Source organism: Entelurus aequoreus, linkage group LG16, assembly GCF_033978785.1.
Source record: "Entelurus aequoreus isolate RoL-2023_Sb linkage group LG16, RoL_Eaeq_v1.1, whole genome shotgun sequence".
NCBI classification, from domain to species: Eukaryota; Metazoa; Chordata; class Actinopteri; order Syngnathiformes; family Syngnathidae; genus Entelurus; species Entelurus aequoreus.
The window spans coordinates 18636047-18660670 of NC_084746.1; the positions used below are offsets into that span (position 1 = coordinate 18636047).

The 24624-nt window shown below is 39.7% G+C and overlaps 1 protein-coding gene across 2 annotated transcripts in view; it reads right to left on the reverse strand.

Annotated features, from left to right (window-relative positions):
• The window catches only part of pkn2a (protein kinase N2a), a 102741-nt gene that overhangs the window by 45560 nt on the left and 32557 nt on the right, over positions 1 to 24624 (reverse strand). Inside the window, exons 1-3 of one of the 2 annotated variants that reach the window (XM_062022296.1) lie at positions 18827 to 19071; positions 12358 to 12522; positions 12073 to 12208 (exon numbers count right to left, since the gene is read on the reverse strand). In XM_062022296.1, coding sequence (XP_061878280.1) covers positions 12073 to 12208; positions 12358 to 12522; positions 18827 to 18943 — 418 coding nt within the window. In that variant the 5' untranslated portion in view covers positions 18944 to 19071. Of the gene's footprint in view, positions 1 to 12072; positions 12209 to 12357; positions 12523 to 18826; positions 19072 to 24624 lie in introns of those variants that run through there. The other variant, XM_062022297.1, reaches the window with a different exon arrangement.

A 24624-nucleotide genomic window follows, 5' to 3' on the forward strand; every position in this document is an offset into this window, starting at 1 on the left:
ATATTACTAATAACTATCTGTCATTTAGCTGCTGACACCCTACAACTACCTCTAGGGGTCCCCACACCCCACTCTATGTATTTATTTAGTTTGCCTTTTCTTTGGCCCACCTCTATAATGTTATTCATGTTCTCTACCTACAGTAAAAAAACAGCATCTATCTATATCTTGACAAAAAAAACAATGAGTTGTGTGTTGTTTGGGAACAGTGGCTAATGGTTATGTGCAGTAAAACTTTTCATGAAGTCAACTCACCTTATTGTGTGTTCCTAAATTTGTGTTCCACGTCTTAGATGAAGAGATATGATTATGATAGGTATGATTTTGGTTTACAGAGTAAACAACTAAAAACTAAGGTTTTGGCCATTGTTTTCTCAATACGCATACATTTGTCTAAATATGGCCAAGGACACACATTATTGTGGGTTTCCTGCACGTCATCTTGATCACTATAGGAAAAATCTAATCTGCATGAGAAAAATTCCTCTTACATTTTCAAGTATGTTTCTTTTTTTTTGAGTGGTCAGCTTGAGGCGTCCCTCTGTCTCGGACTCCTCATCGTCTATGTTATAATTTTGCTTCTTGGTTTCGAACTCCTGCCTTATCTTGCCTTTAATTGGCCAGTGTGTAATATTTGGCCCTAACCTTTGACAATTGTGACTCATCCTACGAACATCAACCAATCATAATGGTTGTTCTCTGTATGTATGGATGTTCTCATTCATTCATTCATTCATTGTGGGGCGGTATAGCTCTGTTGGTAGAGTGGCCGTGCCAGCAATTCGAGGGTTCTAGGTTCGATCCCCACTTCCGCCATCCTAGTCATTGCCGTTGTGTCCTTGGGCAAGACACTTTACCCACTTGCTCCCAGTGCCACACTGGTTCAAATGGAACTTAAGATATTGGGTTTCACTATGTAAAAGCGCTTTGAGTCACTAGAGAAAAGCGCTATATAAATAAAATTCGTAGCTTGTAGCTTTGATGTAAGCTATCTCGCAACATGGCTCTAAAAGTACCTCAGCTACAGAAAAATCTACTTGTTAAAAAGTAGTTAAACTACTGGAAGATGTAGTTCAGCTACGTGGCTTAGCTACATGTAGCTCATCACTGCTTAAATACCAAAAGACGTTTATGCCAGGGAATTACCATCTTGTCGTGTCCGCGAGTCATAAAGAAATAGGAAATAATTAGCAATTACTTAATTAAGTTGCCAAGTATCATTACAAAAAAGGTATTCGGTATGCATGGAACCCTTTAACTGGGCCAAAATTAACAACGCTAATTGAGCCAATAACTTTCATTTACACGACAACAACAAAAGTCTTACCAGTAAGGCAGTTGTAACAGTGGCTGTTATCATTTTTTGGGAACTTTTGGGCGTAACGATATCAACGTTTGATGTCAGTTATTGTGACATAATGATCACGGTATTGTTGAATGTGCTCAAAAATGACATTTACACACACATGCACAAACAAAAATAAAATAAAAACTACAAGACAATATATTTTCCTTGGCAGAAAAAAGATTAAATATTGTCCTGGCTTCTTAGGAGACATATTATGTTAGTGTTTAAATATGTTTACCTTCTTCTCTTCTAATTTGTAAAATGGTTTTAGTGGTTTAATGATAAAGGCTAACACGTCTGATGTGACATCAGGCGGGTCCACTCCCTGTTGTATGCAAGTTTGTGAATGGTTCTTCACAGCGACCACTCTGTCCTAAGACACACAGCCTGTAGGGTCAATGTGCAAACTTGAATAGATAAGTTGCTCAGACAGCAAAGTCTTTATAGAAGTTTAGATTGGGGTATGTTGGTTCTTCATGGGGAAAGACTTGAATATGTTTCAAACTCATGTTAGCAGCTAAGCTAGATAGCAGTTAGCACACCAGCCTGCTTCTCCAGTCAATGAACAGTATCATCGGTCCGTGAGTTTATCGAAGAGAGACAGTTTTATGAAAAAATTATTTTCAAAACAGTAATACAAACCTCGACAGTTTTAATACTGGTAAATGTTTACATCTCGGTAGTAGGGATGTCACGACATCAAAATCTCACAGTACGATATTATCACGGTGTTAAGGCCATGGTACGATATTATTGTGGCCCCAAAAAAAGATGTAAAATTGCCAGTGTATAAAATGAAGTGGCAGGTATAGTTAGGATAAACACACTTAATATAATTGAACACATTCAATTTGCTAAAATATTCTAATAATATTTATTACTACGAACTAGGGCTGTCAAGTGATTCCTTTTTAAAATCAGATTAATCACTCGTGAACTGTGATTAATCATAATTAATCAGAAGTTATTATTTGCTTCCATAAATACAATTTGCTGAAGGGAATACTCTAATATTTGGATACAAATGCAATATGGTAGTCACAATGTCACATAGGAACGTTTTTTAAATGCTTTACTGAAGTGCAAGTCATTGATTTGCTCAAAACTTGGTGACAGTAAGTATAGTAAGAATTAATGTAAATGCACATTTTGAAAGTATTTGCTAAACTATAGTAAACTGTAGTTTATTAATAAATAATGTAATAAAAACATCCGTAAACAACTTTACGTAGTGCATCATTTACATCTGCATTTACTCTTCCTTAGTTGAACTAGTGTGTTTAAAGAATAGGAAGCCATTTTTCATTTTGTTGGCGATGTTAGACCGGATGTGACGTGTTGTGCTATAATTGTGACGCCGGAAATGTGTGTGTGTGAGAGAAGGTGCCTTAACAAAAAGCCAGTGGTTGACGAGAGACGTGACGGTTGTCAATAAAGAACATGTCCCTTGATTTATGGTCTGCCTTCATCTAATTACAAACCCTCTGGAACACAAACAAGCTTATTTACTTTACAGCGCTGATCTCTTTTTGTGTAAACCAGCTCTAATTTGAAGGACATTAGTTGGCGACATGAAGGACATCTTGCAGCACTTGGTCCTCACAGAAGTTGGTGTCCTGCGTGCGGTGGCTGTCCATTTTGAAAAGGCCTTGTTTCATTAATCTCTGTTTGCTGTCCATATAGCATTCATGCTAGCGACCCCATCCTCACGTCCATGTATTGCTTTAAGATGCTCTTCAACTTGATCTACTCCGATGATAAGAAAGTTTGGCGCTGCAATATTAACTATTTACCTCAGTTTTATCTAAAGGAGTTTGTTTTTGAAGGGAACAGAGCACATCGCTCTAACTATCATCACACTAGTGTGTGACGTCATCACTGCCTGTGCAATGTGCGCTGCCTTTCGGCGGTCAAAACAAACACTGTGATTCATCTTTATTCGTTTATGATAACGCCATCATTTATTTAATTAAATAATAGATTTTTAGATGCATTGCAATTCGGACAAGGACGATTATAAAATCATTAAGGAAACATCAATAATCGATGTATGCATTGTAAATAAAGTAATGCAGACAGTTCTAAAATGTGGCTGACTGCAGTGAGCTACCTCACCGAGAAATCCAACGAGCTCTTTTATTTTAGGGTACTTATGTTCCAGTTTTACACACATTTTCATTAATTTAATAAATGTGATGGGAATTTCTTATTACAAATGCACTGTTTTTAAGTTGCAAGTGATAAACGTTTATTTTGTGAAATGTAAAGAAAAGGAAAACTGCATCAATATACATAAATTAAAGATGCATAAATAATCGATTATTAATCGAATCGTACGTGCTGAATCGTAATCATAATCGAATCGTGAGGTAGCCAAAGATTCCAGCCTCTAGCGCTAACGTTGACAGCGCTTCTACAAACAAGTATTTTTAAGTGCAAAGAATTGTTCGGGAACATCCACTGAATCTCCCAACTTTTACTTTCAGAGAAGCAGTGTCCTCTACAGTGGATATATTATGAAAATGCAGCTTCTCAGAAAAGTTAAGTCACATTTTAGCTTTTAATCATGTAAATTTCTCACAAATTGAAATTTAGCTTCGCAGGCTTCATCTTTTCCGGGTGATGGTAGCTTATCAAGTAGTTTGGTTTGCAGCAGGTGCTTTCTCTCGGCGCAGTGCACCTTGACCGAGTCGGTCTTGGCGTGGAACACTCGAGACGAACGGGTTTGTTTGTCTGTTTGTTAGCAACATAACTTAACAGGTTTTGAAAAAACAATTCCTCTTATCTACTACGAAGTGGAACACACTTCACTTGCTGCTTCCTCTTTAGGTCCACATTGTGAACCCGCGCTGCCCAGAGGATTCTTGGAGGTGGAGTTTATTTTCAGACTGGCAATTTTCAGACAAAACAGCCAGAAAAAAACTACACTCACCAAGTTTTTGTTTGGTACCGTCACACCCACTTTATCAATTTAAGTGGACCCCGACTTAAACAAGTTGAAAAACTTATTCGGGTGTTACCATTTAGTGGTCAATTGTACGGAATATGTACTTCACTGTGCAACCTACTAATAAAAGTCTCAATCAATCAAAAAAACCTAATGGCATTATTAAGAAGTTTTTAAAACCGTAATACTGCGTTATCTACAATATTATTATCTACCCCTACTTGATATCAATAAACTTGATGCATGATTCCAAAATCATGTCCCACGTTTGAGAAGTCTTATCCGTAGCATAGAAATGGTACAAGAAATATTGTAACATATTTTGAGGACACATCAGCTATTTTGTAGGTATTAAAAGGTCAAATGTAAAAACATTGAACCTATGAGTGAGCAGTGGAAAAAATGCTTGTTCAACATTCTGGCAGCTTGTGCAGACAGAGCAACTCTTTTCTGACTGGTTTGGGAAACAAGCCCTGCTCAAGCTGCCCATGTGTCAAGAAGATATCCCATGACCATAGGGCAAGAAGATATCCCATGACCATGGGGCCAAGACGCGCTCAATTCTCTGCTCTCCGTCATTTCACCATGCTCAGCGACATTCCGGTGGCAGCGCGTCAGTGAGAAAGAAAGACATCGTTCATCAGACAGAGGGTCACAGAGACGGGCTAAATTTGTTCCCACTGGAGATAACCATTTACCGAGACAAGCTGGCTTCCCTCCCCCAAAACACGCGGCCCTCCACATCGCCTTCCTAATGTCAACTGAAGCGGGGGACGTCAACGCCATCAGGCAGACAAACAACATGCGTCAACTTCCTTTCCTCCAGCAACTGCCTCACCACGCCACCAGCTCCAAGCCCACTGTTGTGCTTGACTCTCTCCAACTTTCATTGTTGTTGACAAAAGGCACAGGAGCCGACTGTCAACAGCCTCACAGGGGAACAATCATTGGTGGAATGTGAAATGCAACAATGTCAGTCGCTGGAGAGTGACTCACCTCCACAGACTGACTCTGCTCTGGCAGAATACTGAGGTTGTTGTGGCACAACACCAACATGACTTACAATGTGATACTTGGCTTTATAATGGTAACAGCTTTGTTGCTAGTCAAATAAAAGATTGTTTCAAAACAAACAACTTGTGTTACTGAATGAATACTGTAGCAGCTACCAGACAAGCCAGGGGCAAACCCTTCAACAACAATGTTAGATTGTATCTTCAAATAGATACATTTTTTTTCAACAGAACCTTACCGTACATATACCGTAAATTCCGGACTATAACCCGCTGTTTTTTTTCCTACGCTTTGAACCTTGCGGCTTATAAACCGTGCAGCTAGTTTATGGAATTTTTTTTGCTAAAGTTTTGTGTTCAAAAGTTTTCATTAAACCCAAGCAGGGACACTGGAAAGGTGTGTTATTGTTTGTGCTATGGCACCATCTTTTGGACAAGTTCGCTCACTGCAGGTGTTGCAGGTTAAAAATGTACTTTTGGTTTTGATAATGCCTTGAATGTCTGATAATGGCTTTTTTGCCGATATCCGATATTCCGATATTGTCCAACTTTTAATTACAGATTCCGATATCAACCGATACCGACATATACAGGAATTAACACATTATTATGCCTAATTTTGTTGTGATGCCCCGCTAGATGCATTAAACAATGTAACAAGGTTTTCCAAAATAAATCAACTCAAGTTATGGAAAAAAATGCCAACATGGCACTGCCATATTTATTATTGAAGTCACAAAGTGCATTGTTTTTTTTAACGTGCCTCAAAACAGTAGCTTGGAATTTGGGACATGCTCTCCCTGAGAGAGCATGAGGAGGTTGAGGTGGGCGGGGTTGGGGGGACGGGGTTGAGGTGGGGGGAGCAGGGGTAGGGGGTATTGTAGCGTCCTGGAAGAGTTAGTGCTGCAAGGGGTTCTGGGTATTTGTTCTGTTGTGTTTATGTTGTGTTACGGTGCGGATGTTCTCCCGAAATGTGTTTGTCATTCTTGTTTGGTGTGGGTTCACAGTGTGGCGCATATTTGTAACAGAGTTAAAGTTGTTTATACGGCCACCCTCAGTGTGACTTGTATGGCTGTTGACCAAGTATGAATTGCATTCACTTATGTGTGTGAAAAGCCGTAGATATTATGTGATTGGGCTGGCACGCAAAGGCAGTGCCTTTACGGTTTATTGGCGTTCTGTACTTATCCCTACGATCATTTTGAAACAGATACTGATAATTTCCGATATTACATTTTAAAGCATTCATCGGACGATAATATTGGCAATCCGATATTATCGGACATCCCTAGCCTTGAACCAAAAGTAAAACTGTCCATAGTGTTTTTGTTCGAAAGGATTCTTCATTCATCACTCCAGGCAACGTTTGTAAGTTTTACAATGTATCCATCCATCCATCCATTTTCTACCGCTTGTCCCTTTCGGGGTTGCGGGGGTTGCTGGAGCCTATCTCAGCTGCATTCGGGTGGAAGGCGTGGTACACCCTGGACATGTCGCCACCTCACCTCAACACTGATAGACAGACAACATTCACACTCACATTCACACACTAGGGCCAATTTAGTGATGCCAATCAACCTATCCCCAGGTGCATGTCTTTGGAGGTGGGAGTAAGCCGGAGTATCGGGAGGGAACCCACACACTCACGGGGAGAACATGCAAACTCCACACAGAAAGACCCCAAGCCCGGGATCAAACTCAGGACATTTGTATTGTGAGGCACATGCACTAACCCCTGTACCACCGTGCTGCCCCTTTTACAATATACAGTAACTAAAACTATTTATACTAAACCGTCCTATGTGTGATGTCTGTAGGAGTGTTTTCATGCATATCTGTACATGCTCTTGTAATGTAATCAAGCTAGCCTCGTTAGCATTAGCTAATATGCAAACACGTTTACAATGGCATTATTTTTATATTGTTTCAGTTTCACAAATTCCTCAGTAAATTCACCAAAACGTCACCGTGGAGTTATTGAGTCTGTTTAGCTGATTGGAGAGGTAGCTTGCGATGACTTCTGTTTTGTTTGATCAGCCGTTTTACTGCCGTGTTACAGACACTGTTTGGAAACACTTAAGGTGTGTAAATAAACATTTATAAAATATTTCTGTGTAAATAACTCATTTCACAACATACAGTCGTGGTCAAAAGTTGACATACACTTGTAAAGAACATAATGTCGTGGCTGTCTTGAGTTTCCAATAATTTCTACAACTCTTATTTTTTGTGATAGAGTGATTGGAGCACATACTTGTTTGTCACAAAAAACATTCATGAAGTTTGGTTCCTTTATGAATTTATTATGGGTCTACTGAAAATGTGACCAAATCTGCTGGGTCAAAAGTATACATACAGCAATGTTAATATTTGGTTACATGTCCCTTGGCAAGTTTCACTGCAACAAGGCGCTTTTGGTAGCCATCCACAAGCTTATGGCAAACTTATGGTTGAATTTTTGACTACTCCTCTTGACAAAATTGGTGCAGTTCAGCTAAATTTGTTGGTTTTATGACATGGAATTGTTTCTTCAGCATTGTCCACACGTTTAAGTCAGGACTTTGGGAAGGCCATTCTAAAACCTTAATTCTAGCCTGATTTAGCCATTCCTTTACCACTTTTGACGTGTGTTTGGGGTCATTGTCCTGTTGGAACACCCAACTGCGCCCAAAACCCAACCTCCGGGCTGATGATTTTAGGTTGTCCAGAAGAATTTGGAGGTAATCCTCCTTTTTCATTGTCCCTTACGCTTTGTAAAGCACCAGTTCCATTGGCAGCAAAACAGGCCCAGATCATAATACAACCACCACCATGCTTGACGGTAGGCATGGTGTTCCTGGAATTAAGGGCCTCACCTTTTCTCCTCCAAACATATTGCTGGGTATTGTGGCCAAACAGCTCAATTTTTGTTTCATCTGACCACAGAACTTTCCTCCAGAAGATCTTATTTTTGTCCATGTGATCAGCAGCAAACTTTAGACGAGCCTTAAGGTGTCGCTTCTGGAGCAAGGGCTTCCTTCTTGCATGGTAGCCTCTCAGTCCATGGCGATGCAAAACACGCTTGACTGTGGACACTGACACCTGTGTTCCACCAGCTTCCAATTCCTTGCAGACCTGCTTTTTGGTGGTTCTCGTTTGACTCTTGATCATCCTGACCAATTTTCTCTCAGCAGCAGGTGATAGCTTGCATTTTCTTCCTAAACGTGGCAGTGACAAAACTGTGCCATGCACTTAATACTTACGAACAATTGTCTGCACAGTTGCTCTTGGGACCTTAAGCTGCTTTGAAATGGCTCCAAGTGACTTTCCTGACTTGTTCAAGTCAATGATTCGTTTTTTCAGATCTGCGCTGAGTTCCTTAGACTTTCCCATTGTCGCGTTTGTAACCGAGTCTAATGACTGCATCACATGAGCCCCATTTAAATGGGCTCAGAGAAGTCAACAGGTGTCGTCAATCATAATCACTCACATGAAGTTAAGAGGACATGCCATGAAGCTAATTTGATTTGATTGTAACTTTTCTACATCACCAACATTGATAATGTATGTTGCTGTATATATACTTTTGACCCAGCAGATTTGGTCACATTTTCAGTAGACCCATAATAAATTCATAAAAGAACCAAACTTCATGAATGTTTTTTGTGACAAACAAGTATGTGCTCCAATCACTCTATCACAAAAAAATAAGAGTTGTAGAAATGATTGGAAACTCAAGACAGCCATGACATTAAGTCCTTCACAAGTGTATATAAACTTTTGACCACGACTGTATAGGTCTACGGCTTATAGTCCAGTGCGGCTAATGTATGAAAAAAAAAAGTTTTCCTCTAAAATTTAGTGGGTGCGGCTTATACACTCTATAGTCCGGAAAATATGGTATGTGCATATATTTATATATTGTGATGTATACTGTTATCGTGATATACAATTATCTATAATCGGGATATATTTTTTGTCCGTATCGCACAGCACTAGAGGCTTGACTGCATTCACCATGTGCTGAAATCCCACACCCTCCAGAACAGCACTTGGCTGCAAAGTAGGAGGTGTCTCTGCCCTGCTCTCTAAACGGGACCTATGACGGTTTTTCGCTTCCTGACTTAAAAACTTTGTTACCCTTTTGGACACTGGTGTTAAAAAACAATGCCAAAATTAAATTAAATCGTAAGGTTCATGCATTTGGGCGTGAGCTTGCACACAGTTTCCACGGCAAATTCACCAAAACATCACCAAATTTAGTCTGCTTAGCTGATTGGAGAGCTAGCTTGCGCAGCTAGAGGGTCCATGACGATGACTTCTGTTTAGTGTGATCAGCCGTTTTACTGCTGTGTTACAGACACCGTTTGGAAACAATTAAGGTATGTAAATAAACATTTGCTGCGATGAGGTGGCGACTTGTCCAGGGTGTACCCCGCCTTCCGCCCGAATGCAGCTGAGATAGGCTGCAGCACCCCCCGCGACCCCAAAAGGGGCAAGCGGTAGAAAATGGATGGATGGAAATAAACATTTACAAAATATTTTTGTGTAAATAACTAATTTGACAACGTATATATCTGTGGTTTATAGTCCGGTGCGGTTAATGTATGGGGAAATTTCGTGGGTGTGTCTTATATACTGGTGCTCTCTATAGTCCAGAAAATACGGCATATATTGTTTATTTTTGATCATTATATATTTTGAACAATGTACATTTTCTAAAGATGAATTCTGAAACTTTAAGAGAAGTAACACCTCCACTAACAGCTTGAAGACAGTTTGAAAAAAACAGGTTATAAATATGACTTTGGAGCACCAATGCATATCCAATACAAATTATATAGACCATTATAGGTCCTCTTTGAGAGTCTTTTCTCTGTCAGTTTTTTTCTAGCTTTCCTACCCGACTCTTTGCTTCTTGCACTGTCAATTGACACTGGGAACGTTTGATAATATGGCTGCGTTATTGCGGAGAGAGGCCGGCGCAAGCACTGAGTCGATGACCCCGAACTCAGCACAATATACTCCAAACTGATTATTGAACCTTGACAGGTCAACCGAATAATCTCTTTTTTTTTTTATAAACAGTTGTATCCCTAATGTTAGTAAAAATTTGTGGTGAAATCATAATTTACCTCTTAGACAACATAACTGTACAGTTATTTTATTTACACAAATACTAGCAATAGACACAAGCACCATTGGAGAGAGGTCAGAGAATGTGGTGTCATAATTATGAAGGAGAGTCCAATGTAGTTTGAGTTTGGGGCAAAGTAAAGTCACCTTCCAACAACACAGTACAGTGTACAACCTCCATTTGCGTCTTCTTCAGTTTACGTTCACATCGTGCCAAATACGCCTCTCTGCCCAGCTCACAAAGCAGCTGACTTCTATAGGCCCGCCTGCAGGAGGTGAGCCCATTGGAGGGGGGACCCAAGTTGCCTCTTCAGTCTGTGCCCGGCCGGGCACCATGGGGACACACACAACCACCAGGCGCTCGCCATCGAGCCCCAGCACCAGGCCTGGTTCCAGAGGGGGGTCCCTGTGACCCGGGCCAGGGAAAACTGTGTTCCTATTCCTGTATATTCATAGAAGTCTTTGTCCTCTGTGTACGAACTGTGTCTCGGCGTATGAACGCTTGCTTCATTCATTCTACATGCTGCTTGAAGCCATCGGGGGCTGCCATTTTCATGACATCCCTTCTTGTACATGCGGGGACAGCCATTTTGTAGAGGCGGGGCCTGCTAGGTCATATCCTGTGCACACAAGCACGGCCATTTCCAAGAGCTTCGACCGCAAACTACACTTCTGGCGTGTTAATTTCCACTTCTGGCGTGTTAATTTCCACTTCTGGCATGTTTATTTCCACTTCTGGCGTGTTTATTTCCACTTCTGGCGTGTTTATTTTTACTTCTGGCGTATTTATTTCCACAATTTTCGTGGAAATGCTTTAATGTGTCCAAACTCTCACAGTCTTGCTGTATGGCAACAGGTTGCTAGACAAACTATACAGCTCGCATTTTAGCTAATTAGCCTCCGGCTTGCGGCTCCTTCAGTTGGAGGATTTTATCAGCGAAGGGGGCTTTGTTCCTTAGCAAGTCTTTAATTGTGATGAGACTGAACAAGATGCCACAGCGAAGGAGAAGGCACAACCGGGACACAAGCCGATGAAGGATCGCCTCACACTGCTAGTTTGCGCTAATACTAGTGGTGACTACGTGAAGCCACGGCTCGTTTATCACTCGGAAACTCCCAGAGTGTTTAACAATGCCACCTTTATTCCCAGACACAAGCTAAAACTATTTTCCTTTTTTTGTTTTTGGAACGCACCAACGAGAAGTGTGTGAGTGTGTATGTTGACATTTGAGATTGTTGTAATGTTGTTGTGTTGTTTAGATACAAAAGACTTGTTTTATATATCAATATATATATAGAAATATATATATATATGTATACACACACACATAGTGTCTGCAAAGTGTGCCATTTCTTACTAAAACCAATTATTCATGTTTCTATTGATTTGTATAGGGAACTCTACTTTACTAAATGAACTTGTCGGTTTGCGCAACACGTTCAAGAACCAATTAAGTTTGTAATATGAGGTTTCACTGTATTTTCATATATTAGGTTTTGCGTTGGCCTCTACTGCCCCTTACATTAGACAATAAGAGACTTTCATCACAATTTGCATTTCCGCTACCAAATTATGATTACATAAAACCGTCACACACACACCACTTAAACATTTACACACATATGTAACACTGTTGGCTCATAGTTACCTTGTAATTCTTCAGGGTCTTTAACCACAATATGGGCGTTGAGCTCCTGCAGCTCCTGGTGAAGCTCCTCAACCTTCTTGTTGGATTTTTTCAACATGTTGTCAACATAAGCCAGGCTCTTCTTGTCTGTAGTGACCTGAGGACAGGTGAAGAAATTGACAGACTGGGATAGAAGACAGACTATTTGATAACACACACACAACAGGCAGGAATAAGCTATGACACACTTTTGGTTGTGCAATAATGTTGACACAGCTCACAGTAAACCAAAGACATTAACGGTACCTTGCGTAGGTTCTCTGCACCTTCTTTAATCTTCAGCTCCTTGCGAATCTCTCGGCGAATCTGCTCCTTGATCTCATCCAGTTTCTGCTGGACCATGGTGTCTGACAGTTCCAGATTGTTGCCAAGACCGAGCCGCTCGGAAACAAGCTGGACCCTGGAATCCCCCTGCAAGAGGAGAGGAAAAAGACGAGGTTCATGGAATATGGTGCGTCTATGTTTTACACAGGGTATGGCTCATCTTTACTCGCCTTGCTTTTTTAAGTAGTAGAATTGGAAAAAAAGAGCAAACAAAAACAACAAAGAAGATTGATGTTAAGGAGAAAAAGGACCACTCCAGCACAGTGAAGAGAATATAACACAGCATAGCATCCACAACTGTGTAGACTAATGATAGTATATGTGCTCTGATTTTAGTAATCTCCAGCAGAATGTCTTCAAGTGTTGAGGATAATGACAAATGTGCTCCACCAATGGTTTACTTCAATCGATGGCAACAGTTGAGCATGTCTGGGACACTAGCTGAGGAAGTACAACAAAAACAGTAGTACCGAATAGTACATGGTGTTGTCAATGAAAAGGCATCAATAGCAAACACTGACAAGCCAAGTAGGGAAAGTCAGCTAGATAAGGGACAGCGGTATACTGTATATCAGGGGCGTCCAAAGTGTGGCCAGGGGGCCAGTTATGGCCCGTATGCCAAGTTTTGTTGGCCCTGAGGATGGGCGATATGGCCTTAAATCTATATCGCGATATATATTGCAGCCCCCTGCGATAACAATATACATCACAATATATTATTTGGTATATAAATGATAATATAACCATTTCAAAAGGGGTTACAAATGCTCCTAATTTGGCTGCTGACATATGTGGTAACATATTGCGTCACTTCCAGTTGTATTATCTTATCCAAACTATTATTATTGTTATTTAGTGTTAATAGCGGATACTTTCTGTTGTCACATGTTTCTGTCTACACTTCTGTTAAGATGTAACAAGCACTTGCTTGGATACTTTACATTAGTTTGGGGCAATACAATACTACAAATTTGGCTAATCGATTCAATACCAAGTCGTTAAAGGGGCAGTATTGGCCATATCAATGTAAAAACTGATATTTAAAATGTTGAAATTCATTAAATGATTACATTTTTGATCACAATTATAATCAGACAAAAACACAGAAGGGCGCTGTAACGATATACATTTAAAAAAAAAAAAAGATTTCCTACTACTACCTGACTTGAATCCTTTTTTTGCCATTAAAGTTCTCATGTGTCCATGGACTTATTTGCAAAGTTTGTAAACAATAACAAAAAAAATTTGTTTTGACAATAAACGATCACTTTAAATTAAACGTGGTTTCTGATTTTCACCCATGTGTCATCCACATATCTGTACCAAGGACTTGGAGCTGTTCTCTTAAAAGAGCTCAGAGCTCTCTTTTCTATGTCCTCCATGTAAAGGTTTGCTACTATTGGGGATACAGGTGATTCCTTGGCACAACCATGTTTTTGTGGGTAAAAGGTTGCCATGATTTGAAAGTATGTAGTGTTAAGGCAAAGTTCCAGCAAAATGCAGATCTGTTCTGGGTTTAGTGTGGATCTATCGGGACGGCGTGGCGAAGTTGGTAGAGTGGCTCTGCCAGCAATCGGAGTGTTGCTGGTTACTGGGGTTCAATCCCCACCTTCTACCTTCCTAGTCACGTCCGTTGTGTCCTTGGGCAAGACACTTCACCCTTTGCCTCTGATGGGTGCTGGTTAGCGCCTTGCATGGCAGCTCCCGCCATCAGTGTGTGAATGTGTGTGTGAATGGGTAAATGTGGAAATACTGTCAAAGCGCTTTGAGTACCTTGAAGGTAGAAAAGCGCTATACAAGTATAACCCATTTATCATTTATCCTGTAAGGTGCAATCACCTAGTACAGTGTTTTTCAACCTTTTTTGAGCCAAGGCACATTTTTTGCATTGAAAAAATGCAGAGGCACACCACCAGCAGAAATCATTAAAAAATGAAACTCAGTGACAGTAAAAATTGTGGGATATGACTTTAAGCCATAACCAAGCATGCATCAATATAGCAACTGTCTCAAAGTACTGTCACCACCTGTCACATCACACCGTGACTTATTTGGAGTTTTTTTGTGTTTTCCTGTGTGTAGTGTAGGGATGATACTCGAAACCGATTTTCCCGGTTGTTCGATAAGAAAAGAACCGATTCCTCTGACTCGAATCCCTTTTTGAGAACCGGTACCCGTTATCGAGACCACTATAGTAAAGAAAAAGAGTTGGTTCTTTATTCGAATCCCTGGGAACGAATCTCGTCCCGAACAGAAATGCTCCGTGTGACATCACAAGAAATGACGTCACGTAGCTCAGTCATTAGGCGCAGATAGCGAAAGCAGGAAAAAAATGGAACGGAAAAAGCGCTCCAAGGTGTAATAAAGTTCAAAACAAAAGGTATAATCCAATGAATAACTTTACTGAGAGTTTTGAGCAGGGTACAAACACATGACGAACACTTTTACGACCAACCGGAAACATAGCAACCAGGCTAGCAACACACCTCCTTTACGGCAGCTGTCGCAACGTTCTTAAAGCAACCGCAGTACATACATATATATACAACATATATGACATGATTTCCCTTTTTTAACTTTTGTTTTTCTTTCCTTGTAAACAAAACAAAATCACACTGTATATGTGTTGTCTGTCTAATTATAAATAATGCAGACGAGGCGTGTTGGCTGAGTTCTTGAAGTTTACTTTCACAGCGTGCACATAACCTCATTCTTAGCTGCCGGGTGGCAACATGCAACAACACTTTTCGGGGCTACCGCGCATGCTCGTCACTCCCGTTGCATGCTGGGTAGTGTAGTTGTTATATTCCCTAGCTCATAACATATTTCCCCCTATAAAGAAATAATGTTAACTCAATAAAGTGTATTTCTTTTTTTAGATTTAACTTTTCATTTTTTAGCATTGTAACCACATTTGCAAAAACTTTTCTCTTCATAGAATTTTCTTTCAATAAAGAAATAAAGTGCAAAAATGTCAAAGCATCATAACAAACAGTTATGTCAAATAGCAGCAGAATTGCACTTTTTGGAGAACTGTTTTATTTTCAGTTTTGTGCCCAAGGGACTGATTTGATTTAACACTATATTATTATTTATACACCTATAGTGATCACAGAGACAGGTTGTTTTTGTGTTACTGTATATATTTGTTTTTCTGAAAAATCCCACTTAATATACTTTGGGTAACAACAGTCGATATTTATTTATTTTATTTTATTTTTTTAGGGGGGTAACAGTCAATATTTATTTATTTATTAGATTAGATTATATAATAAAAGTGAGCTTTTGTTAAACCAAATATTGTGTGTTTTTTTTCCATATACAACAACCTATCTGGACTCGATAAGAGAATCGATAAGGAATCGGTTCGATAAAAGGATTCGATAATAGGCTCGAATTCGATAATTTCTTATCAAACATCATCCCTAATGTAGTGTTTTAGTTCTTGTCTTGCGCTCCTACGTTGGTGGCTTTTTCTGTTTTTTTGGTATTTTCCTGTAGCAGTTTCATGTCTTCCTTTGAGCAATATTTCCCACATCTACTTTGTTTTGGCAATCAAGAATATTTCAGTTGTTTTTATCTTTCTTTGTGGGGACATTGTTGATTGTCATGTCATGTTCGGATGTACATTGTTGACACCGTCTTTGCTCCACAGTAAGTCTTTGCTGTCGTCCAGCATTCTGTTTTTGTTTACTTTGTAGCCAGTTCAGTTTTAGTTTTGTTTTGCATAGCCATCCCTAAGCTTCAATGTCTTTTCTTAGGGGCACTCACCTTTTGTTTATTTTTGGTTTAAGCATTAGACACCTTTTTACCTGCACACTGCCTCCTGCTGTTCCCGACATTTACAAAGCAATTAGCCACCTACCGATATGGAAGGGTATTACACGGTTACTCTGCCGAGCTCTAGACAACACCGACCACTCAACAACAACACATAATTTGCAGACTATAATTACTGGATTGCAAAAATTATTTTTAGCCCAAATAGGTGAAACTAGATAATCTCCCACAGCACACCAGGCTGTATCTCACGGCACACTGGTGGTCAGTGGTTGAAAAACACTGACCTAGTAGACGTTGCCTGACTGTCTCTACTGCATCCTGGGTTGGAATACAGGTGAACAGAAGGGTGACGTCCAATTAAATTATAGTTTCATTCTTGTCCAGTTTTAGATCTCTCTTTTAATCAGCAAGCACGCTCTTGTCTAGAGTGGAAGAGGACATACTTAAATATATCCGAAAAAGACCCGCTGACATTTTTTTCATATCACAATATATATCGCGGGATTAAAAAAATCGCAATATCTTGCTGCCCCGCATTGCAATGTTACTCTGCTTGTGGGTGTACAATTACACAATCAGTGTTGGTGTATGCTGGCTGTGACATAAAAGCCAAACAGTTCCACATGGAGAGTACACACTAAACTACTTCAGCTTTGTACCTTATACGTTCTACCATGCGATTGCTTGCTTCAAAACCACACTTTCTATTTTTATTCAAAAGAGAAACCATTACAATACGGAAGAGAGTTGTGGCTGTCTAGTACGACATAACCATCAAACTTGAGGGTCAGATTCATCAGTGGCTAGTGGCCATCATATCACTATTGACCTGCATGCTTAAAACCTTTACCGTAACCAGGCAGGGATTAGGAGTCACTTCCTGAATGGCTAACATGTTGATGTGCTAGTAGATCCCATTATACCAAGGCTGCAAATAAGGGTTAATTTTAAATGTTAACTAATCTTATGATTACGTTCACTATGGCTAATCAGTGTAGTGTGTGTAAGACGCAAACTTACTCACATATAACATGTGCTACCATAAAATCAACATGTACAGTGAATATAAACAAATTATGAACAGCACAAGTTACCCAACATGCATTAGATCAAAAATGTTCTTTGCCAAATAGAGAGTGGTACTGTTTCAGCAGTGATTGAATCCTAGCGGTCCTATTAGGCATCGATTCGCGTAAAATCCAACGGTGCCATGTTACGGCACTTAAGTTGCGTATGAGTGTACGCCCGGTTGCTGACTTCAGCACTTGGAAATCACTCCAGCGGCACTGAGAGCGGACTCAGCCAAACTACCTCTAGGTAAAGTTGCAATTTTCAATGCCCACAAAAAAATTTACTCAAAAAATGCTCCAACGTAAGGCTTCACCTTTTCAAAAATGCGCTAGTTTGATGCTAATATACAGGTGTAACTCAAACGTTTTCAATATCATGCAAAATTTCATTCATGTCAGCAATTCAAATTCAAATGTGAAAGTAATATGTGAAATAAACTCATTACGTTGCAAAGTGAGATATTTTAAGCCTTTATGTGTTATAATTTTGATGATCACGCCTTACAGTTTTTAAAAACCCAAAATTTTAGATTTTTCATAAACTGTAAGCCATAATCATCAAAATTATATCAAAATAAGGCTTAAAATATATTGAGTTGCTTGTTATGAGCCTATGTCAAACATTACTTTCACCTTGTAAATATACAGTAATTGCTGGAATAAACAAACCCTTACACAGCATTCTAATTATTTGAGTTTCTCTTGTATATTGCCTTTGCTACTGACATGCTTCTGATTAGCATTAGCGATTTTACGTGACAATTTCAATACCTTCAAATTTGTTCATGAAAACTACAACTAAGATCCATGTTACAGTTGAACAGCTGGTGCGTAAAAAGTACAAAACTTACATTACTAACTCTTTTAGAGGGCAACCAAAGACTGGATTCAGCAAGGGCTGAACTGACAAGCCAACACACCATAAACTAGACACAACTGCCATTTAATGTCTTGGACTTGCAACCGTGATTGCAACTTATTGTCATTCTTGCAAATGTGATAATCAAACAACATATAGCAACTGGACAGCAGTTATTATAATCAGTTCAGATTTAAATGTTGCAATAAAACATGAGATTGTATTATCAAAAACAATATCTATTAACACACACACTAAAACTTGGTACCGTTGAGTATTGGTATTGATTCTCAGGTACTTGGAATTGGTACCATATTGGTTCAAATTTGAACGGTAACCCCTCCCTATTGCCAATAAACGTCCTTAAGGTTATTCAAAGGTTTATAATAGAAGTGTGACAATATATCAATATTCAACCATATGACGTGATTATCGAGACACGTTTCTTCTCTCTCTCTCAACTCTTTTCACAGGTAGTTTTATTTTAACTATGTTCAGCTGATGGGAGAAGATAGGAATAAGATAATAACAACAAAACATGATATCACACAACGACTGCCCCGACGTCTTAAATATCAGGAATATTTTGCGGCTTCACGTTCAACCCAACACAGACACCGAAGTAATTTCCAGTGAGGCGCAATGAGATTTGATCAAAATAACAGGTCCCTAATCTTACCGTAGCATCTTCATTTTCAGCCAAGTCCATTTCGAGATCCGATGACCAAACGGGCCCATGCATGTTGTGCTGACACGCTAAATGGTCCTCACAAGAACCCCACTGAAGTTCTGCCATTTGAAAGAGCAAATATGTCTTCTGTAAAGTTAGATTATAACACTGCTAGCAGAGGCTCCATTCAAAGCCACTCTCACTCATTCATTCCTGCCGTCTCGTTTTGCTCCGTCTCTCTCACACGCGCCACTGACATCAACTGAAGAAGATAAACCGTCTGAGAAGCTACGGCCAAATCCCTATTAGCTTCCCGCTTTGTGAGGTCAGAGGAGCCTAGAATGGGACCTAATCTCGCTTCAGCAGCTAAAATTAACCCAAGTTAAAAACATAACCCTCTATCATGACCTCCTGCACTAGCATGGTATGAGAGAAGAACAAACAACTATTTCAAATGCAGCCAGACTATAACACTCCACCCTGCTGAAAAGAGTCCTGCTTAAATCTCAGTGCAGGTGAAGGTGCTTAATAAGAACAGGATTTGTGGAAACGTTTGACTAAGGGGAATAATTAATTTGAAAAGAATGGGAGGATCTCAATGGATATTTCTCAACTCCTTTTTTAACACCAATGTCATATAGAACAGACAGGGCTGTGCGATATGTCTGAAAACTGTATCACGACATAAGTGTTTTGTATCAGTCGATATCGTAAATTTTTGATATTTTTCTGACCCATCGAAAATAATATATATTATATGTAAACCTTTTTATTCAAATGCAACCTTACTCTGATTATATAAACCCCTCACCTGTCAAGGCAGAGAGGAAAGGAAATGTCAACACAACCATGGAAAACACTCAATGTAAACAATATTCTAAAATTACATTGAACACTTAAAGGGGAAGTGCACTTTTTTGGAATTTTGCCTATTGTTCAAAATCATTATGAAAGACATGACGACATATGTATTTTTTTATGCATTCTAAAAATTAAATACATTTGATCAAAAGTCCCCTTACAATGAAGCCTGTAGGAGCCCCTCTGTTCTGCCCATAAAGCCCTTAAAAACATGCAAACACCTCCATTAAGGTTTTAATATACATGATGTAAATATATATGTAACGTAGTGACAGTCTGCTGTCATTAGGATGCCGACTGCTAGGATATTTATTATTCCCATTTAGATGAAGAATGACTCACAATCCTTGCGAAGCTGAAGTTGAAACCAAGCATCTATTCATGTCGTTCTCGCCATTTCTGGGTCTAAATTGGCTGTCAAAGAGTATCAACTTGTCAGACTACGTCTTCTTCCTTTTACTATCCAGGTGAAAGGCATCTTTTATGTTCTAGAATAAAGTTTTATGAGCAAGGAAATGAGGAAGCAGCTGATCAGTCGATGACGTCAACATTGGCACACAAGCTTGTGAACACGGCGCAGCTATAAATAGTTTGTCTGTGTTAGCGTTTATAACAACAATATCATTAATTTGGTTAATATTCAAGTCAGCAAATGTAAATGGCGTATTGTTGGCGGTTTTTGGATGGTTATTTATTGGGTTTTATGGGCGGAATAGAGGAGCTCTCATTGGCTCTACTGTAAGCGGACTTTTATTTACGTTTATTTAATATTTAGAATGCATTAAAACAAATCCATCCGTGCTCTGGGTGAGCGTTCGTTTACAAAAAACAACAACTAAAAAATAGCTATACTGTAGAGGTGAATTTTCCTTTTTTATTGACAATTTGTTCGCTCTCTGCAAAAACTCATTTTGGTTTCTCTTCTCACTCAATGCAAAGAATTAACCACGAGACAACAAGATGGTGCAACCAAACTTGATAGTTGATAGTGTTACATGATTGGCTGTTAGTGTGTCACTCCCGCTGATCAGTGATCACTTCCTGCATTGCTCAGTTACCAGAGAGCAAATTCCTTTGTTCATGCAACCAACCTTGCTAGCAACTTCCAGTTTCTTCCGACATAGAATTTTTTAAAAAAGTTTTATCGAGCGCATTTTTTATTGATATCGATTACGTGTCTATGGCCATATGTACTGAGATCGCTTTATTGCCCAGCCCTAGAACAGAAACTGGCAGACTTGTGTTAATGTAGCCTAACTTTCAAGGAAGCGTATGTCCTGTTTAGGGTTGCAAAATTCCGGGAATATTTAAAGTTGGAAACTTTCCATGGGAATATATGGGAATTAACAGGAATTAATGGGAAATTAATGGGAATAAACATTGAATGCAACATGCTAGATCTTGCAGCATGATTATTAGCTAAATCAACCTGATTTAATGCAAATTCAGTAGAATTTCAACCCTGCACGGTGCATTCCTCAATAACATGTGCAGTGCATTCTTCCATCACATGCACAGATAATTCCATGCATGCTACACACTACAGCAGGGCTATTGAGGCCACACTAGTATTTGAGCCCAATGACTTCATCCAGTCAGGTAAGTTTTGATGATATTACTGGGGTAAATATATTTGATCTATGATATTTAAGTTTAATAGAAGTGTAATTGCTTGTTACTGTATGACTGTAGACTACTCCAGCAGACTTCCACTTCAGTTAGCTAGCTGTTCCTGTACTTGTTAAATGATTTTGGGGCCAATATCTCTAGCTAGCTAGGTTTATGTACCACCACAGTCTCATAATGAACCGAAAATATTTCTCCGTTTGCCGTGATGCTAATTTTCTCTATGTTAAATCCCATTCATTTATACTAACAACGTTAGCGATCCGAATTTACCTTTGTTGTGATCTGTAAAGTTCAACTAGCAAATACTAAATCAAAACGTGTAGTTTCCTCTGCCTTCTGTTCTGCTAGCCATTCTGTTGTCATACAATAATGTAGGTTATAGTTTGATTTAGCATGCTGATTGAGTGTTCATTTATTCATCTAGCCTATTTCTATACAATTGTCCATCAGTAAAATATTTTTAAAGACTACTCCAATTGTTTAGCTGACTATTTATATCTGTGTGGCATTGCATTAGTGTTTTACAAGAATAAATAAATACAAACAGAATAATGCCACGTACACCATCTGATGTGTGGAGAGATTTCACCCCAACCAATGTAGGCGGAAAGGCTGTGTACATTTGCAAATACTGTGCAAAGAGCTACGTCAAAAATGCCACAAAGATGCAGCAGCATATAGACAAGTGCCCAATAATATATAATTATTGTAATTCCCCATTAATTCCCATTAATTCCCATGGATGGTGTACAACTTTGATTTATCAAAAAATGGTCAATATTTCCAAACTTCCTGAGCCTAACTTCCCGTAGTAAATTTCCGGAAATTTACCGGAAACTTTCCACCCCTTTGGAACCCTAGTCCTGTTCTTCTTCAAGCCAAAAACTAGATCAGAATAACCAACAGCGCCCGTGCTGGTTGCAGTCAAGTAGTGCACTCCATTTTGTCTCAATTACATCAACAATCAATGCCACAGAATTTACTTTTAATGTACCCATTTGCCCATGCCTGGTGGGAATATAAAATTTTGTCTGGAAAAAAAACCTGTCTGTTGGATTGAGTTAGCAAGAACCTGGCCTCTATTCATTCTTCACAGTCATAAGATGCCATAAAAATTATGCATTAAAGATGTAAAAATAGACTTGGGCTTTATTTGCTTGTGTTTTTTACACTGAAACAAAGCGAGACATTGTCATGTATGTGTGTGCATTCACATAGCGACAGGGCGAAGTCCTTGCCAGTGCCTGGTGTAACCAATAAACTATTTGTCTTAGAGCAACAATTGTTCTCAACACAACAGGGTGGAGTGGCTGAAGATCTAGTGGTTGACTCGCTTACTTGCGTGCAGCCAGCGTGGTTTCCAATGTGAAAGTGAGTGTGAATGGTTGTTTGTCAATACATCATGTACCTGTGATTGACTGGCAACCTGTCCAGCAAAGTCAGAAGGTGTAGAATCTAGCTGGATGGATGAACAACAATGCAGGGAAAATTATGGGAATTTGACATGTAGTATGAATAAAGCAAAAGTGGAGGTTGACCCCGTTGTTTGAAACAATGAAGACTTTCAAAACTAAAAACAAAAAATGCAAAAAGCTATAACTCTTGGTGTTGCCATTTACTTAAGTTTACATTGTTTAACTTGACGAGTCATACAAATTGCAGGCTTATCGTTTCAGTTATACGTTATCTATTGTAAACCCTGTAATCATTGACTGATGGACACATACATCTTGATGTTTGAGGGCAGGAAAACAAGTTTGGTAAGGTACCGTGCACCGATACTGTTGACACGCCATTGGGAAAACGTACAACTATAGACGCTCACCTCAGAGGAAACTGGAGTTTGCAAACTTCCTGATCAAGAGTCATTCTGATGATTCATAGGTGAAATAGAGGTCACAACTCCGGGAACTAAGATTGGTGGAGCAAAAAGGCAGCTTTGCTCTTAAGCTCACAGCCCTGTGAAACGTATTTGCAGTACTGGAGCTGTATTTGCCCAGCTTGAAGGAGGACACCCAGAAGGGTCTATTTTACTGCACCACAATGCACGGAAATCCATGAAAGGTCAATCAGATAAGGCGGAATTAAATCAGCTAGTAAAATCGGTTTGTGTTTTAATTTGACATCAAACTATATAAACACTATAAAAGAACAAAAGACCAAACTCATTTGCAGGATTGGTTTCACCTCTTGTTTTATCTTCTATGCCAAAATAATCCATCCCACCTCACAGGTGTGGCATATGAAGATGCTGATTAAACAGCATGATTATTGCACAGCTGTGCCTTAGGCTGCCCACAAATAAAGGCCATTTTGAAATGTGCAGTTTGGCTCTATTGGGGAACCGGGGGGAGTCAAAAAAAGCAGTCAGTATCTGTTGTGACCACCATTTGCCACACGCAGTGCATCCCATGCAAAAACTGGGATTATTTCAGCTTCCAGTAATTGTGTACAGATCCTTGCAACATGGGGCTGTGCATTGTCATGCTGCAACATGAGGTGATGGTCTCGGGTGAATGGCACAACAATGGGCCTCAGGCTCTTGTATATTTAAAATGCCTTCAATAAAATGCACTTGTGTTCGTTGTCCATAACATACGCCTTCCCATACCATAACCCCAAACCCCACCATGGGCCACCCGATTCACAACGTTGACTTCAGCAAACCGCTCTCCCACATGACGCCACACATGGTGTCTGCCCTAAACAGTGAAAACCGGGATTGATCCGTAAATCGAACACCTCCTAAACATGCCAGACACCATCGAATGTGAGCATTTGCCCACTCAAGTTGGTTACGACGACCAACTGCAGTCAGGTCGAGACCCCGATGAGGACGATGAGCATATAGCTGAACTTCCCTGAGAAAGTTTCTCACAGTTTGTGCAGAAATTATTTGGTTATGCAAACTAATTGTTGCAGCAGCTGTCCGGGTGGCTGACCTCAGACGATCATGTAGGTGCACCTGCTGGTTGTGGAGGTCCTGGGCTGGTGTGGTTACACGTGGTCTGCGGTTGTGAGGGTGGTTGGATGTACTGCAAAAATTCTCCGAAACGCCTTTGGAGACGGCTTATGGTAGAAAACTGAACATTCAATTCATGGGCAACAGCTCTGGTGGGCATTCCTGCAGTCAGCATGCAGACTGCATGCACCCTCAAAACTTGCGACATCTTGTGCTTGTGCAGTTGATAAAACTGCACATTTCAGAGTGGCCTTAAACTGGGCAGCATAAGGCACACCTGTGCAATAATCAAGCTGTTTAATTAGCATATTGATATGCCACAACTGTGAGGTGGGATGGATTATCTTGGCAAAGA